Source organism: Canis lupus, chromosome 7 (assembly GCF_011100685.1).
Source record: "Canis lupus familiaris isolate Mischka breed German Shepherd chromosome 7, alternate assembly UU_Cfam_GSD_1.0, whole genome shotgun sequence".
NCBI lineage: Eukaryota > Metazoa > Chordata > Mammalia > Carnivora > Canidae > Canis > Canis lupus.
Window position 1 is genome coordinate 23,284,466 of NC_049228.1, and position 19,933 is coordinate 23,304,398.

Below are 19,933 nucleotides of genomic sequence, written 5' to 3' on the forward strand. Positions count from 1 at the left end.
ACATAAACCATCTCAATATGTCACCTATAGTGCCCCTCCCTCCCTCCCTCCCTCCCTCCCTCCCACCTTCCTTCGTCTTGCTTGTTTTATGCTTTCTTCTCAACTTAAAAAAAGTTACAATCAGAGGATTCAATGAAGCCTATAATTAAGCCTGTCTGCTGATACAGAATTTAGATATTATGTATATGTTTATGGGGTAGTGGTATGGTTGTATGGTAAGACTTTAGTTTGTACTTCATATGGCTAAATGTGCTTTGCTTTTGGTAGTAACTTAGAATAAGTATAATTGTATATGTCTGTGTATGTATATATATATAATTAAAGACTTTTTTTTTTAACAGAAGTTTTAGTTTCGTAGCAAAAGTGAGAGGAGTTACAGAGATTTCCCTGCCCTCACATATCAGAGCCTCCGCCATTATCAACATTCCTCACTAGAGGGTACATTTGTTATAATTCATGAACCCTACACATTATAGCCACCAAAAGTCCTTAGTTTATTTTGGGGTTCACTGTTGGTTGTGTATATTCTGTGGGTTTGGAGAAATATGTAATGACATGTATCCATCATTCTAGTATAGTGTTCTCATTGCCCTTGAATTCTTTTTCTTTTTTTTTTTTTAATTTTATTTATTTCACAGAAAGAGCATGCAAGCTTGAAGAAGGTGAGCGGAGGGGAGGGACATAAGGAGAAGCAGACTCCCTTCTGAGCAGGGAGCCCTGATGCAGTGGCTCAATCCTAGGACCCTGGGATCATGATCTGAGCTGAAAGCAGACACTTAACAGACTGAGCCACCCAGGTGTCCTGTCCTTGAATTCTTCTGTGCTCCACCTATTCATTCCATTCCCTACCTACAGCCCCTAGCAATCACTCTTTACTTTTTCTTTGGTTTTGCCTTTTCATAGAATATCATAGACTTGGAATTATATATTATATAGCCTTTCACATTGGTTTTTTTCACTTAGTAATATGCATTTAAGTTTCCTCCATGTCTTTTTATGGTTTTAGAGCCCATTTCTTCTTAGCGCTGAATCGTATTCCATTATATGGATGTGGTTCTCTTTATCCTTTACCTACTAAAGGACATCTTGGTTGCTTCTAAGTGTTAGCAATTAGGAATAAACCTGCTATAAATACAGTTTTCTGTAGACATAGAAGTTTACAGCTCCTTTGAGTAAATTCCAAGGAATATGCCTCCTGAGTTGTATGCTGACATTATGTTTACTTTTTAAAGAAATTGCTGGGACGCCTGGGTGGCTTGTGGTTAAGCATCTGTCTTCGGCTCAGTGTGTGATCCTAGAGTTCCCAGATCGAGTCCCACATCAGGCTTCCTGCATGGAGCCTGCTTCTTCCTCTGCCTGTGTCTCTACCTCTCTCTCTCTCTCTGTGTTTCTCATGAATTAAAAAAAAAAAAAAAAAAAAAAGCTGAACTGTCTTCCAAAGTGGTTGTACTGTTTTTCTTTCCTGCCCAGAGTAAGTGACAGTTCCTATTGCTGCACCTTCTTGTCAGCATTGGGTATTGTCATTGTTCTGGATTATGGATTCTGTAGTAGGTATACAGTGGCAGCTCATTATTGTGTGTCTGTGTGTGCTGTGCGAGTGTGTGTGTATATATACGGATACACATAAAATGTTGCTACTCATTTTTTAACCCAATTTTTTCTGAAAGTATGCCAATACTCTTGTTCAGATTTAATTATTCAGATGATTGAAATAGTCTTGGGAGCTACAGTTTATTCTAATTATATTAGCTTTTAAAAAACAAAGTTCAAACACTAAATACTTTAGCATATTTTATCAAATCATGAGTGCAAGTCAGTTAAATAAGTATGATACCTAAGTGCATCAAACTAAATGTCAGTAAAAGGGGGCTCTTTATTTTTGAATTCTTTTACATTTTAGTCTTCTGGGATTCTGAAACTTCACTTGCCTCCTCAATTTAGAGGGAGATTGAGTGCAAGCAGGGAGAGGGATTACTTAGGGGTTCCCTCTTGGTTTTATACAAGAGGGTTTGGGGAAATGTGTAATGACATGTATCCGTCATCCTGGTATCATACAGAGTGTTCTCATTGCCCTTAAATTCTTTTTTTAAGGGAGAGGGTGAGAGAGAATCTCAAGCAGACCCTGTGCTGAGTGTACAGCCTAACCCAGGGCCCATCTTTGAACCTTGTGATCATGACCTGAACTCAGCCAGTTGGATGCTCCACTGGCTGAGCCACCCAGGCGCCTCTCAAACTTTACTTTTTTTTTTTTTTTTAAGATTTTATTTATTTATTCATAAGAGACACCGAGAGAGAGGCAGAGACACAGGCATAGAGAGAAGCAGGCCCCATGCAGGGAGCCTGATGCGGGACTCAATCCTAGGACTCTAGGATCATGCCCTGAGCCAAAGGCAGACGCTCAACCGCTGAGCCACCAAGGTGTCCCATTTTACTTTTTAAATCTATATGTTTTTTAAGCTTTCTTTGGGTTTTGGGACATCATGCTGTGTTGAAAGTTTCCTTGTTATTAATACAGGCTTAGGGTTGAATGTCAAGCATTTCTCCATCAATTGTATTTATTATCAGTTTTAGCAACCTTCAAACTCATGAGGATATGGTACAGGGGTGGTTTTGATATCATTCTCAATTAGTGACCAATTTTCAGTCAGATAATGGTAGTTCATCTTTGTGAGCTTTCTTAATATTTCTAAAACATTATTGGACTCTGATTCATGCTTTTACTCTAGATCGTGCTGTTCCCAGTTATGAAACACATTTGAAGAGTGACTTTATTTTTTTTAAAGTTTTTTTTTTTTTTTTAATTTTTATTTATTTATGATAGAGAGAGAGAGAGAGAGAGAGGCAGAGACACAGGCAGAGGGAGAAGCAGGCTCCATGCACCGGGAGCCTGACGTGGGATTCGATCCTGGGTCTCCAGGATCGCGCCCTGGGCCAAAGGCAGGCGCCAAACTGCTGCGCCACCCAGGGATCCCGAAGAGTGACTTTAGATTAATTCTTCTTTCTGCTTTTAAATTCTTGTCCTTTTTTTTTTTTTAATTTTATTTTAGTACTGTAGTGTCTGTCTTGCGTTGAAGCCTGATAGGGAAACATTTGCATCCCGTATTCATCACTCTGTCTTATATTTCTGGCCACCAAATGTGTGACTGATTTTCCCACTAAGCAATTCTTTAATTCTCTGGAGACAACAGAGTGTCCCCCATTTCAGTTCAGTTCTGACACTATCTACCAGATGTTAGCCCCAGATTCCACAGGTCAGTGGCTCAGTCTTATAAGACTGAGATGACTCTCTGGATGCTAATTGCAAGTCCACCTTGTCACCTCTTCTTCTGACTGACTATAAATCAGAGGAAATCAATCAATCAATCTATCAGTCAGTCAAAGGTTCCTGTGATCTCCTCATGGGGTTTGATAATTTGCTAAAATGGTTCACCAAACTCAGGAGAATAGTTACTTGATAGGTTACCAATTCATTATAAAAGGATATAGAACTCAGGAACAGCTAAATGGCAGAGATGCACAGGGCAGGGTATATGTGAAAGGACACAGAACTTCCATACATTCTCCATGTGTGCCATGCTTTCAGTATCTCCACATGTTCACCAACCCAGAAGTTCTTTGAACCCTTTAAGTTACGGGTTTTTCTGGAGGCTTATTACATAGGCATGATTGATTGTCCACCAGTGATTGAACTCAATCACCAGTCCTTCTTACTTACCTGGACATTGTGTAGTAAGCTGAAAGTTCTACCTAATTATATGATTGGTCCCTTGGCAACCAGCCCTCATCTGGATGCTCTGCAGGAGCTCTTAGCCACCAGTTTTCTCATTAAACATATGGAAACTTCGCATCAAGGATTTTAGGAGCTGTGGCCAGGAACTGAATGAAGACCAATTATTATGTATTTCTTAATATAAATCACAGTATCACAGTGCCCTGATATTTAACCAGACCCCTTCAGAATCTCATTAAATGTAAATACCTCAAATTGAGTATGTGTTAAGTGATTTCCATTTCTCAAAACTGGAAACATTTTTTTTGTCTTGACACTTTTCAGACTTTTTCACATAAGTTGGTTGCATTGTTTTATGTTCTGTATCTATGTGTCTTTCTATTATTAGAGCAGCATTTGTCCCTTCGTTGTTTAATTTCTAGACTTTATAGTATTTTTATTTTTATATTCCTGGTTTTGATTGTTGATAACATTATTGTCTTTTTTTTTTTTTAAGATTGTATATATTTATTCATGAGAGAGAGAGGCAGAGACAATAGGCAGAGGAAGAAGCAAGCTCCCTGTGTGGAGGCCTGGGATCTCGAACTGAGCCAAAGTCAGACACTCAACCACTGAGCCACCCAGAGGCCCTGTTTTGTTTTAAATTGCACCATATGAGATTACTGGTTTTGGACCAGTAATTATTGATATTATTGTTGAACATTGGCAGTTTAATGTAGTTCACCTCATGTAAAGCAGCATCCGTATATAGTAATAGATACATTTTCCAGCATAAGCTTTGGGGTACTAAAAAGAGGGAGCATTATTTTCAGAGAATAGGGCATTAGAATTTAATATGTTAGGATTTCAGGTCATACTGGAATTTTTTTCTGGTGTTTCAAGTTCAAAAGTGGAATGAAAAATAATATAATAATAATTATTATTTTAAAGATTTTATTTATTTATTCACGAGAGACAGAGAGAGAGGCAGAGACATAGACAGAGGAAGAAGCAGGCTCCTCGCAGGGAATCTGATGCGGGACTTGATCCCCGGACCCGTGAGCCAAAGGTAGATGCTCAACCTCTGAGCCACCCAGGCGTCCCTGGAATGAAAATTATTGATCTGGTTTTAATTATGTATTACGTATCACACCAATGATACTGGCTGTCTCTGGATGTTGATACTGTAGATGTTTACTTTCATCTTTCTTTGAAATGTATTTTTTAAAGCAATCCTACTAAAGATCCTCAACATTTAAGGATTTGAAGAGTGGGCATTTCAGGGTTATTAATTAAAAAGGTTAATTGTTGACCATGGGATGCTTCACTGAATTAGAGCTTCAGATCGCTGGAGTTGGAAATGTGGATGAACCAAAAGGCAAAAGACAAGAGATGTCAGTGATGGTAGGAAATGACTGAGATGTTTTGTAGATGGCTAAGATCAACAGTGATTTGGCTGCTTGGATTGAACCAGACCAGAGTGGTTTGGAGTGGAAGACTAATTTTAGAAATGAACCGATGTGAGTGTTTATCAGTTGATCAGCTTTTATTTGAAAGATATCCAATACTGTTTCTTTGAGGGAGAGCACGGTTTTGGTTAAGGTGAGAGTATGGTGTGAAAAATTTTAGGGTAGAGAAAAATTTATTAAACTGGATAGAAATGTTGAAAACATTTAACAATGCTAATTACCTTTTTTTTTTTTTACACTTTTCCCTCCACTCCTCCATGGCTTCTGTAGTAGTATGTAGTCTTGTATTCTGGTTTTGTGGCTACCACTTTCACTTCTCAATAGTTTATGTGGAACTGTTCCTTCTTTCTTTACCTATCTCTTAAATATTGGTGTTCTCCCTTTCATCTGTTTTTTTTCCTCATCTCTGCTGACTATACCAGTTGCCATTGGGTGATTTCATTATCATAGCTTCATATTTATTATTTTTCTTTCTCACAGCTTTTACGTCTATGTATTATTTTTTACCCTGTTTATTCTCTTTCCTCACTGTTTTCCTTAGCAAAATTCTATTTAGTTCTTCAAGACTCTGCCTTTCATTTACTTTCAAATGTAATTTTATTTATTCAGTAGCCTCTCCTTTCTTCCCCAGTTTTCTGCTAGGTTCGTTATGAGCAAGCATCCTTACCTTTAATTGTGTGCATACTATCATCATAATGTTTATTACGATATTTCAACTGTTGGCTTGCTTGTTTGCTTTCTTCCGTGGACTGAATTCCATAAGGGCAAGGGCTATGGTGTTCTAAATCCTATTCTTCCCAGTGCTTAGTAAAATGCTTAGAACTGGTAAATATTTGAATTAATAAGTTATCAGTTGTATTACCAACTGTGTATGGATTGCCGCAGGACAAAATGTGCTAATGGTAATTAACCTTACAAGTTTGTTTACCCTTACTAGTCATTAAAGGAATGAAAAGTTAAATAATGAGTTACTGTTCTCAAGAAGTAGTATAGTGTAATGGTTAACAGTAGGAATTCTGGAGTAAGAGGACTGCCATGATTTGAATACCAGTTCTGCTATTTAGTGCCCAATGATCTTGGGCAAGTCATTTGACCTTTTAATGCTTTTCATTTTCCATATGTGTAATAGTACCTATTTCACATATGATAAGTATTACACAAGTATTCATTATTATTTTACATTTTAAAAATTGGTTAATGTATTTGGTTTAGAGTAAGATAGCCACCTAGAGATACTGATGATAGAAATTTGCTACCAAGTGAGATAATTGGAAAGTCTTGATATCTCCGTTTTTATTTTTATTTTTTATTTCTCTTTTTTCTCCTGTTTTTATTAAGTCACATCGTCATTTTTGTTGATCATTCATAACTGAATAAAGTCTATATAGAGTCAACCCTTGTTGCATTAAGGAGGTACAGTTTTTTTTTTTTATAAGATTTTGTTTATTTATGAGAGACACAGAGAGAGAGAGAGAGGCAGAGACACAGGCAGAGGGAGAAGCAGGCTCCATGCAGGGAGCCCAATGTAGGACTGATCCCGGGAGTACAGGATCACACCCTGTGCCAGAGGCAGGTGCTAAACTGCTAAGCCATCTAGGTGTCCCCAGTGTCGTGTTTTCTTAAATGTTAAATAAGTCTCTACATTTACTTTTTACCATAGATATTTCAGCTCTTTTGGTCTGCAGTTTTTCATCCCTGCAATTTATTATTATTGCCTGATTTTCTAGTAATTATTTTCGAAATGTAAAGTTATTTTATGATTGTGATGATTGCCAGTGTGGTTTCGTTTAGGCTTTTTTCCCCTTCTCTATTTTGTCTGCAGCAACTGGAACAGATCCAGAAGGAGCTGAGTGTTTTGGAAGAGGATATTAAAAGAGTGGAAGTAAGAAATCAAGAATTTCTCACATTTCTAGCAATTTTGAGTTTCATGAAATTGTCACTTTTACTTTAAATTACTGCATCAAATTTGTGGGATTTGTTTCCACTATATAGAAAGTAACAGATGTTACTTAAATTTTAATTCAGAGTACATCTTTATCGAAAAAATGTTCTGAACACTTTATGATAAAATGTATTTTAAATTTGTTTTCACTGTTTTGTTGCCATAATTATTCTTGGTTAGATTGAAAAAAATCATTTAATTTTCTTGGTACACCAACATAGTGACTTAAAATTAAATCCTGTGAAACCCTACATTATCATTAAAGTGGTAATGTCACAATTCTCTTCTTTTATTAAGTAAATAATTTTTTACATATCTACTATGCTAAGGTTAATTTACAAAGAGGTATGAGAATGTGAACAATAATCTAGGCATTTATAATATAGTTTACTTATGAAATCCATGGGATGCTCTTTTGGAGGCTCATAAGCTATTATGACATGAGATTATTTTCTGCAGCTACATTTAAATTTAGTGTGTGTTTTAAATTTGTTCACGTGTGTTATAATTTTCTTTTGCTGATATGTAGAAGATGTTAAATGGTCTTAAGTTTAATATTTTGTGGAAACTCATTATCCCATGTGACATTGCTAACTTGTTACTGCTATGCTTATGTCCCTTGTTGGGTGCATGATTGAGCTGAGCGTGGCTTAGAAGTAATTCTACTTCACTATGTTTGTTTGTTTGTTTATTTATTTATTTATTTATTTGTATCTTTAGTGGCATTTTAACATTTACTGCTTTCCCATTAATCAGAATACCACATAAAAACGGTGAGGTTGTTGGTATGATTCAGAGGTGTATAATTTATGCAGTAATAATTGAATAGGCTTCTTCCTCGAAGTTAATTAGTTAGACTTTCAGGGATTATTTTAAAATGCTAATATTTGAATCAAGAGGACTGTTAATGCTTGCAGAGGATATTTTTAAAGTAAACACGTATTTTGTTTTTCTGTACTTTAGAGAGCTGAACCTAATGATTCACATACTGTACTGTCATCTTACTATTTGTCAATAGGTTCTTACTTGGATTAATGATTAGCTTATAATATAGTGCATCCCATTTGAAATACATTTGTCTTTTTCTGTATTTGATGGCCTCATTAGTGATGAACAATATATATGTTTTTAAAGATTTTATTCATTTATTCACGAGCGACAGAGAGACAGAGAGAGAGGCAGAGGGAGAAGCAGGCTCCATGCAGGGAGCCCGACGTGGGTGGGACACAATCCGGATCTCCAGGATAAGGCCCTGGGCTGAAGGTGGTGCTAAACTGCTGAGCCACCCGGGCTGCCCGATGAACAATATTTTTAAAGAGTTTCTAGTTCTTTAAGAATGTGTACCATAGAAAAGGCTGTTTCTGAACTTTTTAGATATTCTTGCTTTTGTACTCTGCAGAGAAGCCACCTTGAGAAATTTGGATGTTGAGACAGACGGGACTGATAAAAATCTAGGATTGGAAGGGATTGTAATGTATCTCATTTTGATTTCTACATCTTCTGTTTGGAGTTGTCTACTATAACTCAGATAATTGTGTTTTCAGGAAATGAGTGGCTTGTATTCTCCTGTCAGTGAGGATAGCACGGTGCCTCAATTTGAAGCTCCTTCTCCATCACACAGGTACAAAGCTTCAAACTTGTAATTACTTAGGATTTATGTTGCAGAATGCACATATGGTACTAGTCCTTGGGAGCCTTTTCCATGTAATGTACAAAACCCCTGAGAAATTGCTTTTGGTCATGATCTAGAAATAAGATTCAGATGGCCCATCTGTTTCCTTAATGCTTTGAATTTTCATGCCACGAACAGCAGAGTATTATAATATTATGAATTCACTGTTGGATTAAAATTTTGGTGAATTTCCTGAAATAATAGTTGCTTTAAATATCTTGTGAGTTAAAATCAAATGACCTCAAAAATCTATAATTTAAGAACATGAAATGGTAAGTAATTTTGGGAAAAATTTGATTAAAGTAGAACCTTGGGCATGTCCCTTAACTTGTTGAATTTGCTTGGGTACATTACTTTGCCCAGATTTAAAATAAAGGCATTAAATCTGTCAGTTTAGATTTCCCTACTATTTTATTCATTACTCTGTGTTGTTAATTTGTCTTCTTTTTTATATGCTTTATTAGGACAGGAATTCTCTTGCTCGTGATTGTTTCCCTAGGTTTTAGAGTAGCAATAGTGATTGGCCTCATTCAGTATGTGTTTGTGATGTACAGTAAATGTCTCTGGTTCTTTCTAGCTCTGAAGTTCCAGTTGATGAAATATGTACTACCTAAAATTTGAATTTGAATTTTTTTTGCTTGATATGTTCAAAGTAAGGGCAATTTTATGTGCTTTTAACTTGCTAATCCATCTAGATTAATGGCCCAGTGGAAGCTTTTCAAACAAACAATTTCAGGATAACATGTGGATTATCAGGCAATTCAGTGCCAGTATTACAATTCAGTGCCAGATTACACCAGCCTTCAAAACCTGTGTCAGTTAAGGAAAGCTATGGTGGATCTAGTTTGAAATGATATGTGAGGAAGGAGCACGGGGAGGTTCTAGTTAAAAAAGATTTCTTTAAAAAAAAAAAAAAAAAAGGTTTCTGTGCTGTTTGGTATTTTCTTCATTAACCATTTATGGAGAATCCTTGTGAGTTCTTGTTGATTTTGGAGTCATAATAGCTGTATAATTCAACTTTATTCCTTTTATTTTATTTAAAACACTTGGGAATGACTTAGTCTATGGGTTGTTGTTACCTTTAAGTTTAATGCTTACTTTGTGAAATACATGGGATCTTTGTCAATGGAATATTATGTTAGTATATGCAGGTAAACAAAAATGTCATCTCTCAAAATATTCAATGACAATTCCCACTGTGCTCTCTCTCTCTCTTGTTTAATGGTGGCATTTCTTTCTTTTGTGTCCAGGTTTTTATGGTTCAGTCTCTCACTGATGGGTTTTATTAACATGTGACAATATAGTCACATGTTAATTTAACTATTTATTGAATGCCTCTGATATGCACTAGGCACTGTTCTATTTGTTGGACTTAGTTGGCAAAGTTCCTGCCCTTAATGGACTTTACCTTTTGGGAGGTGTCTGTGTAAGCTTTGGGGAGATAGTAAGCAAGGAAATATATGATATAGTAGTAGTAGTACAAAGCATGTAAGTAGTACCTTAGGAAGAAAAATTAGGCATATTATGGGTTTGCAAAAAAAATTAGGGCATATTAGGATTGCAAATAGCATGTAGTTCCAGTCAGTTTGTAGTCAGACTTCTCTGGGGATGTGACATTAAATTTAATATTAAAAATATTAATATTTTTATACTTCATTCATGTGAAGTATAAATATGTTAGAGTGTTGGGGCCCCTGGGTGTTACAGTCAGTTGTGTGCCCCACTCTTGGTTTCAGCTCAGGTTATGTTATTAGGGTTGTTAGATTGAGCCTGAGTCAGGCTCTGTGCAGAGGACGGAGTCTGTTTAAGACTCGCTCTCCCTCTCCTTTTGCCCCTTCCCCCTAAAATAAATAAATCTTTAAAAAAAGTCATGGGAGAGTTTTGAACAGGATCTAATAGAGATTTTAAAATGTTAACTAGGGTAATTATGTGGAGGATAGAGAAGAGTCTGTGTCCCAACTGTGTGCCATTGCAAGTGTGGTAAAAGTTAAAGAAGCACGTAACAATCTAGAAGAGAGGAGGTAGTGCCTTGGATTAGGATGTTATTGGAGGAAGAGATGAGAAGTGGTTGTGTTATAAGATAAAGAAGCAGATCTTTCGAAAGATTTCGGATTTCATGAAGTCTATGAAATCTTTGTTGGAGATCTACTAAAACCCTATGCAAAGCTATCATCAAAAATGAGGTTCTGGCAGAGTTAACTTAGTTAACAATTGAAGGTAAAACAGGCAAACATAGAACTTTCTTTAAAAGAGTATTTTGATATTTTCTTGGAACAAATAATTTGAATATTAAAGTTTGAGAGAAAAAAAAAGTTTGAGAGAAACACTTGGGAAAAATGATGTATCCCTAAAGTACTCTTAGGAAATGACCCTTAAGATTAAGATGTGAAATTAAACGTACTGGAAAGAATGTTATGCTATTCTACAAATATTTTATTTTTAAGAAATAACATGCAGTTCCAATTACAGTAACTTTCTTCCGCCATAATTATTAGCTTTATTATTTAAATGCAAGACAGTTTTGTTTTATTCCTCACTGTAATAATTTTGGTCTCTTCTATAACAGGTTTACCTTAAAAAGCCTTTTTGTTGATTGCATTTATTTTCTTCTGTAATGAGGACCTCCTTAATGTTGGTCATTGAATCTCTTAAGTAGATTCTAAGTTAATGATTAGATTATGTATTACACGAGAAGCAAAACAAAAGACATATAACTGTTTTCTCCAACCCCACTTCCCCCAGGATTTTATCTTCTATATACTGTGATTAGCCATAATTTTCATATCCTGTGTTTTCTTTCTGCTGCCTTATTTAGACCCTCGATATCAAATGGAGTCCAGCGATGGTCTTTTTTTTAATTTTTATTTTATTTTATTTTATTTTATTTTATTTTATTTATTTGTTTGTTTGTTTTTAAATATTTTTATTTATTTATTCATGAGAGACACACAGAGAGAGAGGCAGATACACAGGCAGAAGGAGAAGCAGGCTCCATGCAGGGAGCCCGACGCGGGACTCGATCCCGGGTCTCCAGGATCACACCTGGACTGCAGGCGGCGCTAAACCCCTGCGCCACCAGGGCTGCCAATTTAATTAATTTTTAAGTCACATGTATATATATATATTTTTTTAATTTTTTTTAAAATTTATTTATGATAGTCACAGAGAGAGAGAGAGAGAGAGAGAGGCAGAGACACAGGCAGAGGGAGAAGCAGGCTCCATGCACCGGGAGCCTGATGTGGGATTCGATCCCAGGATCGCGCCCTGGGCCAAAGGCAGGCGCCAAACCGCTGCGCCACCCAGGGATCCCTTTTAAAATTTGAATTGTTTATTAAGGTTTTCTGTGGTATGAAAGATAAATGTGAATAGAAAAGACTTTTATGGAAGACACTTTTATCTTTATTCAATTACTTTTATCAGATATTTTTGAGTCTTCCCTTTCATTTGTGCTTCTGTTGACAAAGTCCAGTTGAACCGATAGGTAGATATAATAGGTAGGAAAAGCAAAGGGTTACTTTATCAATGCTAGAATTATTTATTGTTAAGAATATATACATAGAGTAGTGAGTTAATACCTTGTGAATTTATATATTTTATAATTTGAGTAAATTAATGAAATTAAAAGAATTTGATATTTCATAATGGCTCTGAACTAGATTATGAAATTCTTCTTTGGTTTACCTGCATCAGTGAGCAATTATATTTATCTATGCAGTTATATTTACCTTCAGTCATAAAAAATGTGTGTGGTAGTGGGTGGTAATTTTGGATGGCTCTTTGGTATAGTAGATGAATTTGGACCCATATTCCTTATTCTTTTTTTTTTTAATTTTAAAATTTATTTATTTATTTGAGGTGGAGAGGAGGGGCAGAGGGAGAGAGAATCCAAGGCAGACTCCACTCTTGAGTGTAGAGCCCCACATGGGGCTAGATCTCATGACCCTGAAATGAAAAGCCCAATGAAATGAAAGCCCAAACCACAGGTCAGATGCCTAACTGACTTTGCCACCCAGGCACCCCCGTCCCCCACATTTCTTATTTTTCATATTTGGTCTTTGACTGGCTTATGATCCAGTGTTAATGGATCTTTCCTTACCTATTAAGGAAAGGTAATTTCCTAGGAAAGTAAGGAAAGCTTACTATTAAGCTTAAGTTCTTAGTACTTTTTGGTATTTATTATTTAGTTCAATTGCTTTATTTTATTTGGGGAGATAACTTTTTTTTTTAAGATTTTATTTATTTATTCATGAGAGACGTAGAGAGAGAGGTAGAGACATAGGCAGAGGGAGAAGCAGGCTCCCTGTGAGGGAGCCCAATGTGGGACTCAATCCCAGGACCCCAGGATCATGCCCTGAGCTGAAGGCAGATACTCAACCACTGAGCCCCCCAGGTGTCCTGATAACTTTTTTAAAATATAGGAATCTAAGTGTGTTTTTTTAACAAGATTTTATTTATGTTTGTCTATTTATTATTAGAGAGCTCATGAGTGTGGCGAGGGGTAGAGGGAGAGAATCTCAAGCAGACTAGGTGCTGAGCACAGAGCCTGACACAAGGTTTAATCCCATGACCCTGAAACGATGACTTGAGCCTAAATCAGGAGCCTGTCGCTTAACCAGTTGAGCCACCCAGGCGCCCCAGGAATGAAAATATTTTTATGGTCAAATCTAACTCTAATCCTTACAAATATGTCTCTAATTTATTATATATTTTAAACAAATCTTCCTACATTAACCTAACGAGTTTTTATTTAGCCTTTAATTTCTTTATTCAAGAATGGAATTGTAACAATACATGAAATTCTCCACACTTAGGCTGACACTTTTTTTCATATCTCCAAGGTTAGATTTTAAGAAATCTCTACTATACCTGCGTCGAGGGCTTTTGAATATAAATGATGTGTTGTCATTTTTTAATGGTTTATCTATGATGTGGGAGAAGTAGTAAAACCAGTTGATTGTTTTATTGTTCAAAGTACTAGGGAGTTACTTGCCTTATCCTGACACTATACTATGCAAAGGAGTTGCAATTAAAGTCATAGGAGATGGAGGACAATGAAGAATATTACAGAATTTTCAACATGAACTAAAACAAAAACACAAAACACCGAAAAACTTCCTTGGCAGTAATGTAGTGGGTAGTCTTCATATATCTGCAGTTTCTCATTAAATTTGTAGGTAGTAGAGAAATAGCAAGTTATGAAAACCTATTTTGAAAATTAGCCAGTTTTGGAGAGCGTATAAGACATGTATGAAACCCTGTTATAGGCACTGGGCATACAGTTGTGAGTATGACAGACCCTATAACCCTGCTCTCATGGTTATATCACTTCAGGATGAAAAGTAAGTTTGCTGACAAAATAATTATTCTGCTTAAAATATGTAAAGAAGACTTGGTTCCAAAAACATAAAATAATCAAAATGCTTTTAACTCTGAAACTTTGTTATTTGCATTTGATTTATAGGCATTTCAGGATTTTTAAAAAACCCTTTTGGGTTCTTATCATAAAGTATAATTTGTCACCGCTTGATATTGCAGTCCATTCCAGTTTTCAAATCTAAGGTGCGAATATGCCAAATTCCGATGTGTATAAGTATTAACCAAGACTCTTGATTTTAATTTTTGAACCCTCCCCCAAATCTCATCATTAGGTCTGAGGTGGAGCCCAGATTAATTAATTGATTAATTAATTAAAATATTTTATTGATTTATTCATGAGAGACACACACACAGAGAAGCAGGCTCCATGAAGGGAGCCTGACATGGGACTTGATCCTGTGTCTCCAGGATCAGGCCCTGGTTGAAGGCGGCGCTAAACCGCTGAGCCATCCGGGCTGCCCTGGAGCCCAGATTTAAATGCACTTTTTTTTTTTTTAAAGATTCTATTTATTTATTCATGAGAGACACACAGAGGGAAAGAGGCAGAGACACAGGCAGAGGGAGAAGCAGGCCCCATGCAGGTTGCTGGGTCTCCAGGAACACACCCTGGGCCAAAGGTGGCGCTAAACCGCTTAGCCCCCTCCACCCCCCGGGCTGCCCTAAAGGCAAGTTTGGGGGATCATACTTGAAAAATATCTAAACATTGGGGACACCTGGGTTTGCTCAGGGGTTGAGAGGCTGCCTTTGGTTCAGGGTGTGATCCCGGGGATCCTGGGATTGAGTCCTGCTTTGAGCTGCCCCACAGGGAGCCTGCTTCTCCCTCTGCCTTTGTCTCTGCCTCTCTCTCTGTGTCGCTCATGAATAAATAAATAAAATCTTTGAAAAAAATATGTAAACATTGGTTTAGCAGGTAGTGAATATGTCTGTATTGTTGAGATGCGTCTAGGTAAATCTTTAAATCCGGTATGATTTTTTCATAAAAGAAAGCTCAAATAGTCATTGCTAAAGTTTTATATCTTTAGCTTATTTTGTCTTTTATAAAGACTTCTATTTTACTCACAACTTTGTAAAGTTACATATCCTTCTATAGTATCTTAGAAACACCTGAAATCAAGTTTCTGGACTTGGGAGAGCCAGGAAAGTTAAAAATTAGTCTTTGGGTGGGAAGCAAATTGTTGATATATACCTATCATTCCTTGTTGATTCCATTCATATACTGTGATTATATCCTCTTGGTTTTTGTCTTTTTGGGTTAGTCATAGAGGGAACTTTTTACCTCTTTGATTATTCTGGTTATATCTTGATTGTGAGAAGTCTGGGATGGGGGAGGCTGGGATTGAAGGAATACATGGTAATCTTGTTTTAGATATAGGATAATTAAATACAAACATAAACTTAAATGTGCTGTTAACCATTTTTCATTTCTGCTATTTATTGTGTCTCCCCTACCCAAGTCCTAGCATACTTTGCTCATTCTCCAGATCCTCTACCTTTGAATCTTCTGTTACTGTTTTTGGAATGCTTTTTCTGCTTTCTTTACTTAATTTTAAAGTCTTTTCTAAGATTATTTCAGATAACTGAGTTTTTGGAATACTAAGATTTGTGGAACCTGTATCATCTTACAATTAAAAATTCTGCTTTCTCCTGTGAATTATAAGTAAATTGGAAACTATTTGCCCTCACTGGAAGGTAGTAGTAGACTATAAAGTGGTCAGAAACAGCACTTAACATAATAAATTGGGACTTTTACTCGTTGTGGAGGCAGATCAGTCTTGTCAGTCTTATTCTTTGAGCTTATTCTTTGGTTTTTGAAATTCTACCAACTAGAATTCCAGATGCAGCAAAGAAATAGATTCAGATCTCTTCTTTCAGACCCTTTTCCATTATATATGCAATTACATTTGTCAGCATTAAGTTTCTCCCTGAGGAAAATGTTCTTATATAGAAAATGTTAAAATCAGTTGCCTTTTTGCTTTTCCTTTTCAACTTTAGGAATAATTATGGAATTGCAGAATTTTAAAAGGCAACAAAAACATTTGGTTCATACAGTCCCCCTATGCACTATATAACTACACCCAACCATCTTCAATTAAAAAAGGATACTTTGTAAGGTATTTGAGAAATGTTTTCCTGAAGTTCTGAAGTACTCTAATAACTTCAGGTCTTTGAAGAACAAACTTCTTTGTTTGTTTTCAAATTCTTGAAAAAGAATTTCTTCATTTTCCTAGAGGCCATAGATGTGTACTCTATAGCCTAATATTTTTACTATTGAAGTCTCATTTCTCAAGTAAATCCAAGCTGAATGATATGTAGGGTCCTATAACTTTTTTTGAAAACCTTTGGAAGTTTTCAGTATTTAGTGTTCTGTCTCCCCCCACCCCAATAGTTATTTTAAAATAACAATGGAGGAGTAAGAGACAGTTCAGCATAGTCAAGCATGTTAATATTTTAACATTGAATGCTCATAGTGAAATGATAACAAATTTGTTCACAACACATTTTACTTTCAAATAAGTCATAAAGTATGTGATTTTTAGAGCTTTAGATATTAGGAATTGAAGTTTTATGTAATCTTTTTGAGCCTGATATTTTTAAAAGCTAAACTGTGTATTGGTAGAAAGGCTATTGTAGTCACCAGTGTTTATTTATACAAAATTTGTTGTAAAATATCATGGTGAAGTTCTTGCAAATACTGAGATGAGAAATAGTATTTCTCTCTTTGTAAGGATTCTGAGACAGTGTATTAGAAAAGAATTCCTGTTAATTTTCATTGGAATTTGCATCAAAATCAAGAAATTATTACTTAGAGAACTGTATTCATAAATGTTGTAACTATTAGGGTGATATCTATGCATTAGATACTATTTTGTAATTTACACGTGTGCTGTCTCATATAACCCTTAGAACAAATGCTGTGCAATAGGTTTTTTATAATCCTCTTCATTGTACAGATGAGAGAAATATATCCTAGAGATGAGGTAATTTGCCCAATGTCACAAGATTAGTGGCATAACCACTATCTAAATGCAAGCATCCTTACTCTAGAGCTCATTAAACCTTGGGAGGTGAAAGAGTTTTGGAAGTCATCATAGAATTGAGAATAAAACATTGAAAAGAAGATAAATAGAAACTTGATTCAGAAGTCGGAGGGCATTGATACTCTTCAAGAAGAAAGAAACATCATTCTGGCAGTCTCACATAAGAATTCTGGAGTTAATACCGCCTGGGTTCAAATTTTCAACTATATAACTTATCAGCAGTTTAATCTTAGGCAAGTTTATTATTAACTTTTATATACTTCAGTTTTCTCAGTTGTAAAATAAAGATAATACCTATCTTCACTGATTAAATGTGATAATACATTTTAAAAAGTGAGAATGATGACTAGCACATAAGCACTCAATAGATGTTAGCTGCTGCTGCTGCTGTTAGTAGTCAGATGTGTCATATTGATAATGGATGATTTATTTGAATAGTTAAAGGATTGGTAGAATCAGAAAAGAAAAACAAACATGAAGACTGATTTCTGGTATATCTGGAAGTATCTGCACAAGTGGGACCCACAGGAGTTTTGGTTGTTTAGTAAATGAGGATTTACTATTAATTTGGAATTCAATGCTTCATTTCTTATTTAGAAGAAATGATATGATTTCTCTGATGTAGCAGAGAAAAACCTCTGTGTTAAGTAGCAGAAAACATTAATTTGAGAAAAGTAATTATTTCTTTAGTGTTTATAATATTAGGGATTATTGCTGTGGTAGAAAGGAAATAAAATAGTATTATTTTTAGAAATTAAATCTATATTTGATTGTAATTATTAAAATTTATAAGTTAAATTATTTTCAGGTTACATGTTGCATAGCATGCTTTGTTTTGGGGAACTGTTTAATAATTTTATGTAGAATATTGCACAGGAACAGGCTTTGGCTCTTGCCCCATATAATTTGTTAAATGTGCAGATTTAGTTTTCTCTGCCTTAAATTCGTGCTAATGAAAGAACAAATGAATAGTAGTCTAATTTCATGTGTGTACATAGCAGTTTTTTGGTTCATTCAGTTCCCTTATTTATTTAAAACTTTTTTTAAATGTTCAACCTAAATGATTTTTTTAAAAAAGATGTTATTTATGTATGAGAGAGAGAGCGAGTGCATGTGAACAAGGGTGGGGGAGGGACAGAGGCAGAGGGAGAAGGAGAAGAAAAAGACTCCCTACTGCAAGGAGCCCGACTTGAGGCTTGATCCCAGGACCCTGGGATCATGAACTGAGCTGAAGGCAGACACTTAACTAACTGAGCCAACCAGGTACCCTTAATGTTCACCCTTAAATGATCTTAATATATTGTAGTTTGCTCACAGAATATAAAATTCTTTATAATTTAATTTTCTCAGATATATATTGATAATTTAAATATGAACCTGTCTTTTTCAAATAAAAGCCCAATATGGAAAGGTAGTCACGTATTTTTACCAAGAATGAACCACTGATTTCTTTAAGCTACCTATTCATTATGGATATAGCTAATATGTGAAATTGATTTCCTAGTCTGCCTTTCCATTATGAAATATACGTTTGCCTTTGGAGGCAAATGATTTGAGTGAGAGAGTGAGAGTAGTTATGTGACATATAATTGTACAGCTGTGACTTTCCTTTGTAATTTGGGTTAATGCTGCATAGTTTCAGAGATTTTTTTAGTATTAGATAGGAAAATGCACAGAAGTTAACAACTAAATGAAAACCAATGTAGAGAGCAGATTATGTTTTTGAGCAGGTGGAGAAAACTAGTGTATAGGTATTGGATTATGAAAAAAAGATTATTGGTATTTTAACATTTATTCTATTCCTTTGGTAATTTTCTTTCACATGAGATGATTATCATAACATTTTGGACCTGGAAGGGACTCTAGATAATCTAGAGATAATTAGTCCCCACTCATCTCACTTTGCAGATGAGGGAATGGAGTGATTATAAAGTATGTGTCTGAGGACACATAGCTCTTCAGTGCCATAACAAGATCTCTTAACTGTAAATTTAATTGCTTGCTTGTGCTCTTTTCCTAATACTCTTAAGTCCTTTGTTCCTTAAATAGTGTTCCAAACAGCTTATTAACCTGTCTGAAAATGAAATCGGAGCAAATACATTTCTATATACACCTGTTTTGTGATTATTTCCTACTGATACTCTTTCATGGTGTGTTTAAGGTGGTGGATGAAGAATTTGTAAATTTTTAAAATGTTTGCTGAGTTTTGTTTATGAGTTATGTGTTTATTTGATATCTAACTTATTGACAATAAATATTTTCTTTGCTTAGAAATTAGAAATACTGGATTTGGATATGATATGTTTCGGATTTACCTTTTCTGTTGCTAAAATAACATGAACACTGAATATATTTTTCTCTCTTCATTTTGCAGTAATATTATTGATTCCACAGAATACAGCCAACCTCCTGGTTTCAGTGGCAGTTCTCAGGTAAATAATATATTTAGCAGTATGTTTTTGTGTTACACTGAACATAATCACCTGAGTTTTAAAATCATTGATTAGTCTGCTGGAATGTTCTGTCATAAACATGACTGTTTTTGAATGCTGTGGCATGGATTAGGAGTTGGATAGTTCTTTTTTTTTTTTTTTTTAAGATTTTATTTATTTATTCATGAGAGACACACACAGAGAGAGGCAGAGACATAGGCAGAGGGAGAAGCAGGCTCCATGCAGGGACCCGACATGGGACTCAACCCGGGGTCTCCAGGATCACACCCTGGGC

The 19,933-nt window shown here is 35.5% G+C and overlaps 1 protein-coding gene across 7 annotated transcripts in view; it reads left to right on the plus strand.

The window, feature by feature from the left end:
• Window positions 1-19,933, plus strand: part of COP1 (COP1 E3 ubiquitin ligase) — a 243,488-nt gene that overhangs the window by 67,120 nt on the left and 156,435 nt on the right. For 3 of the 7 annotated variants that reach the window (XM_038542424.1, XM_038542426.1, XM_038542429.1), the window contains 3 exons: window positions 7,001-7,060; window positions 8,665-8,741; window positions 19,581-19,638. In XM_038542424.1, the coding sequence (XP_038398352.1) occupies window positions 7,001-7,060; window positions 8,665-8,741; window positions 19,581-19,638 (195 nt within the window). Of the gene's footprint in view, window positions 1-638; window positions 663-7,000; window positions 7,061-8,664; window positions 8,742-19,580; window positions 19,639-19,933 lie in introns of all 7 variants that reach the window. The other 4 variants (XM_038542423.1, XM_038542428.1, XM_038542425.1 and 1 more) reach the window with 2 other exon arrangements.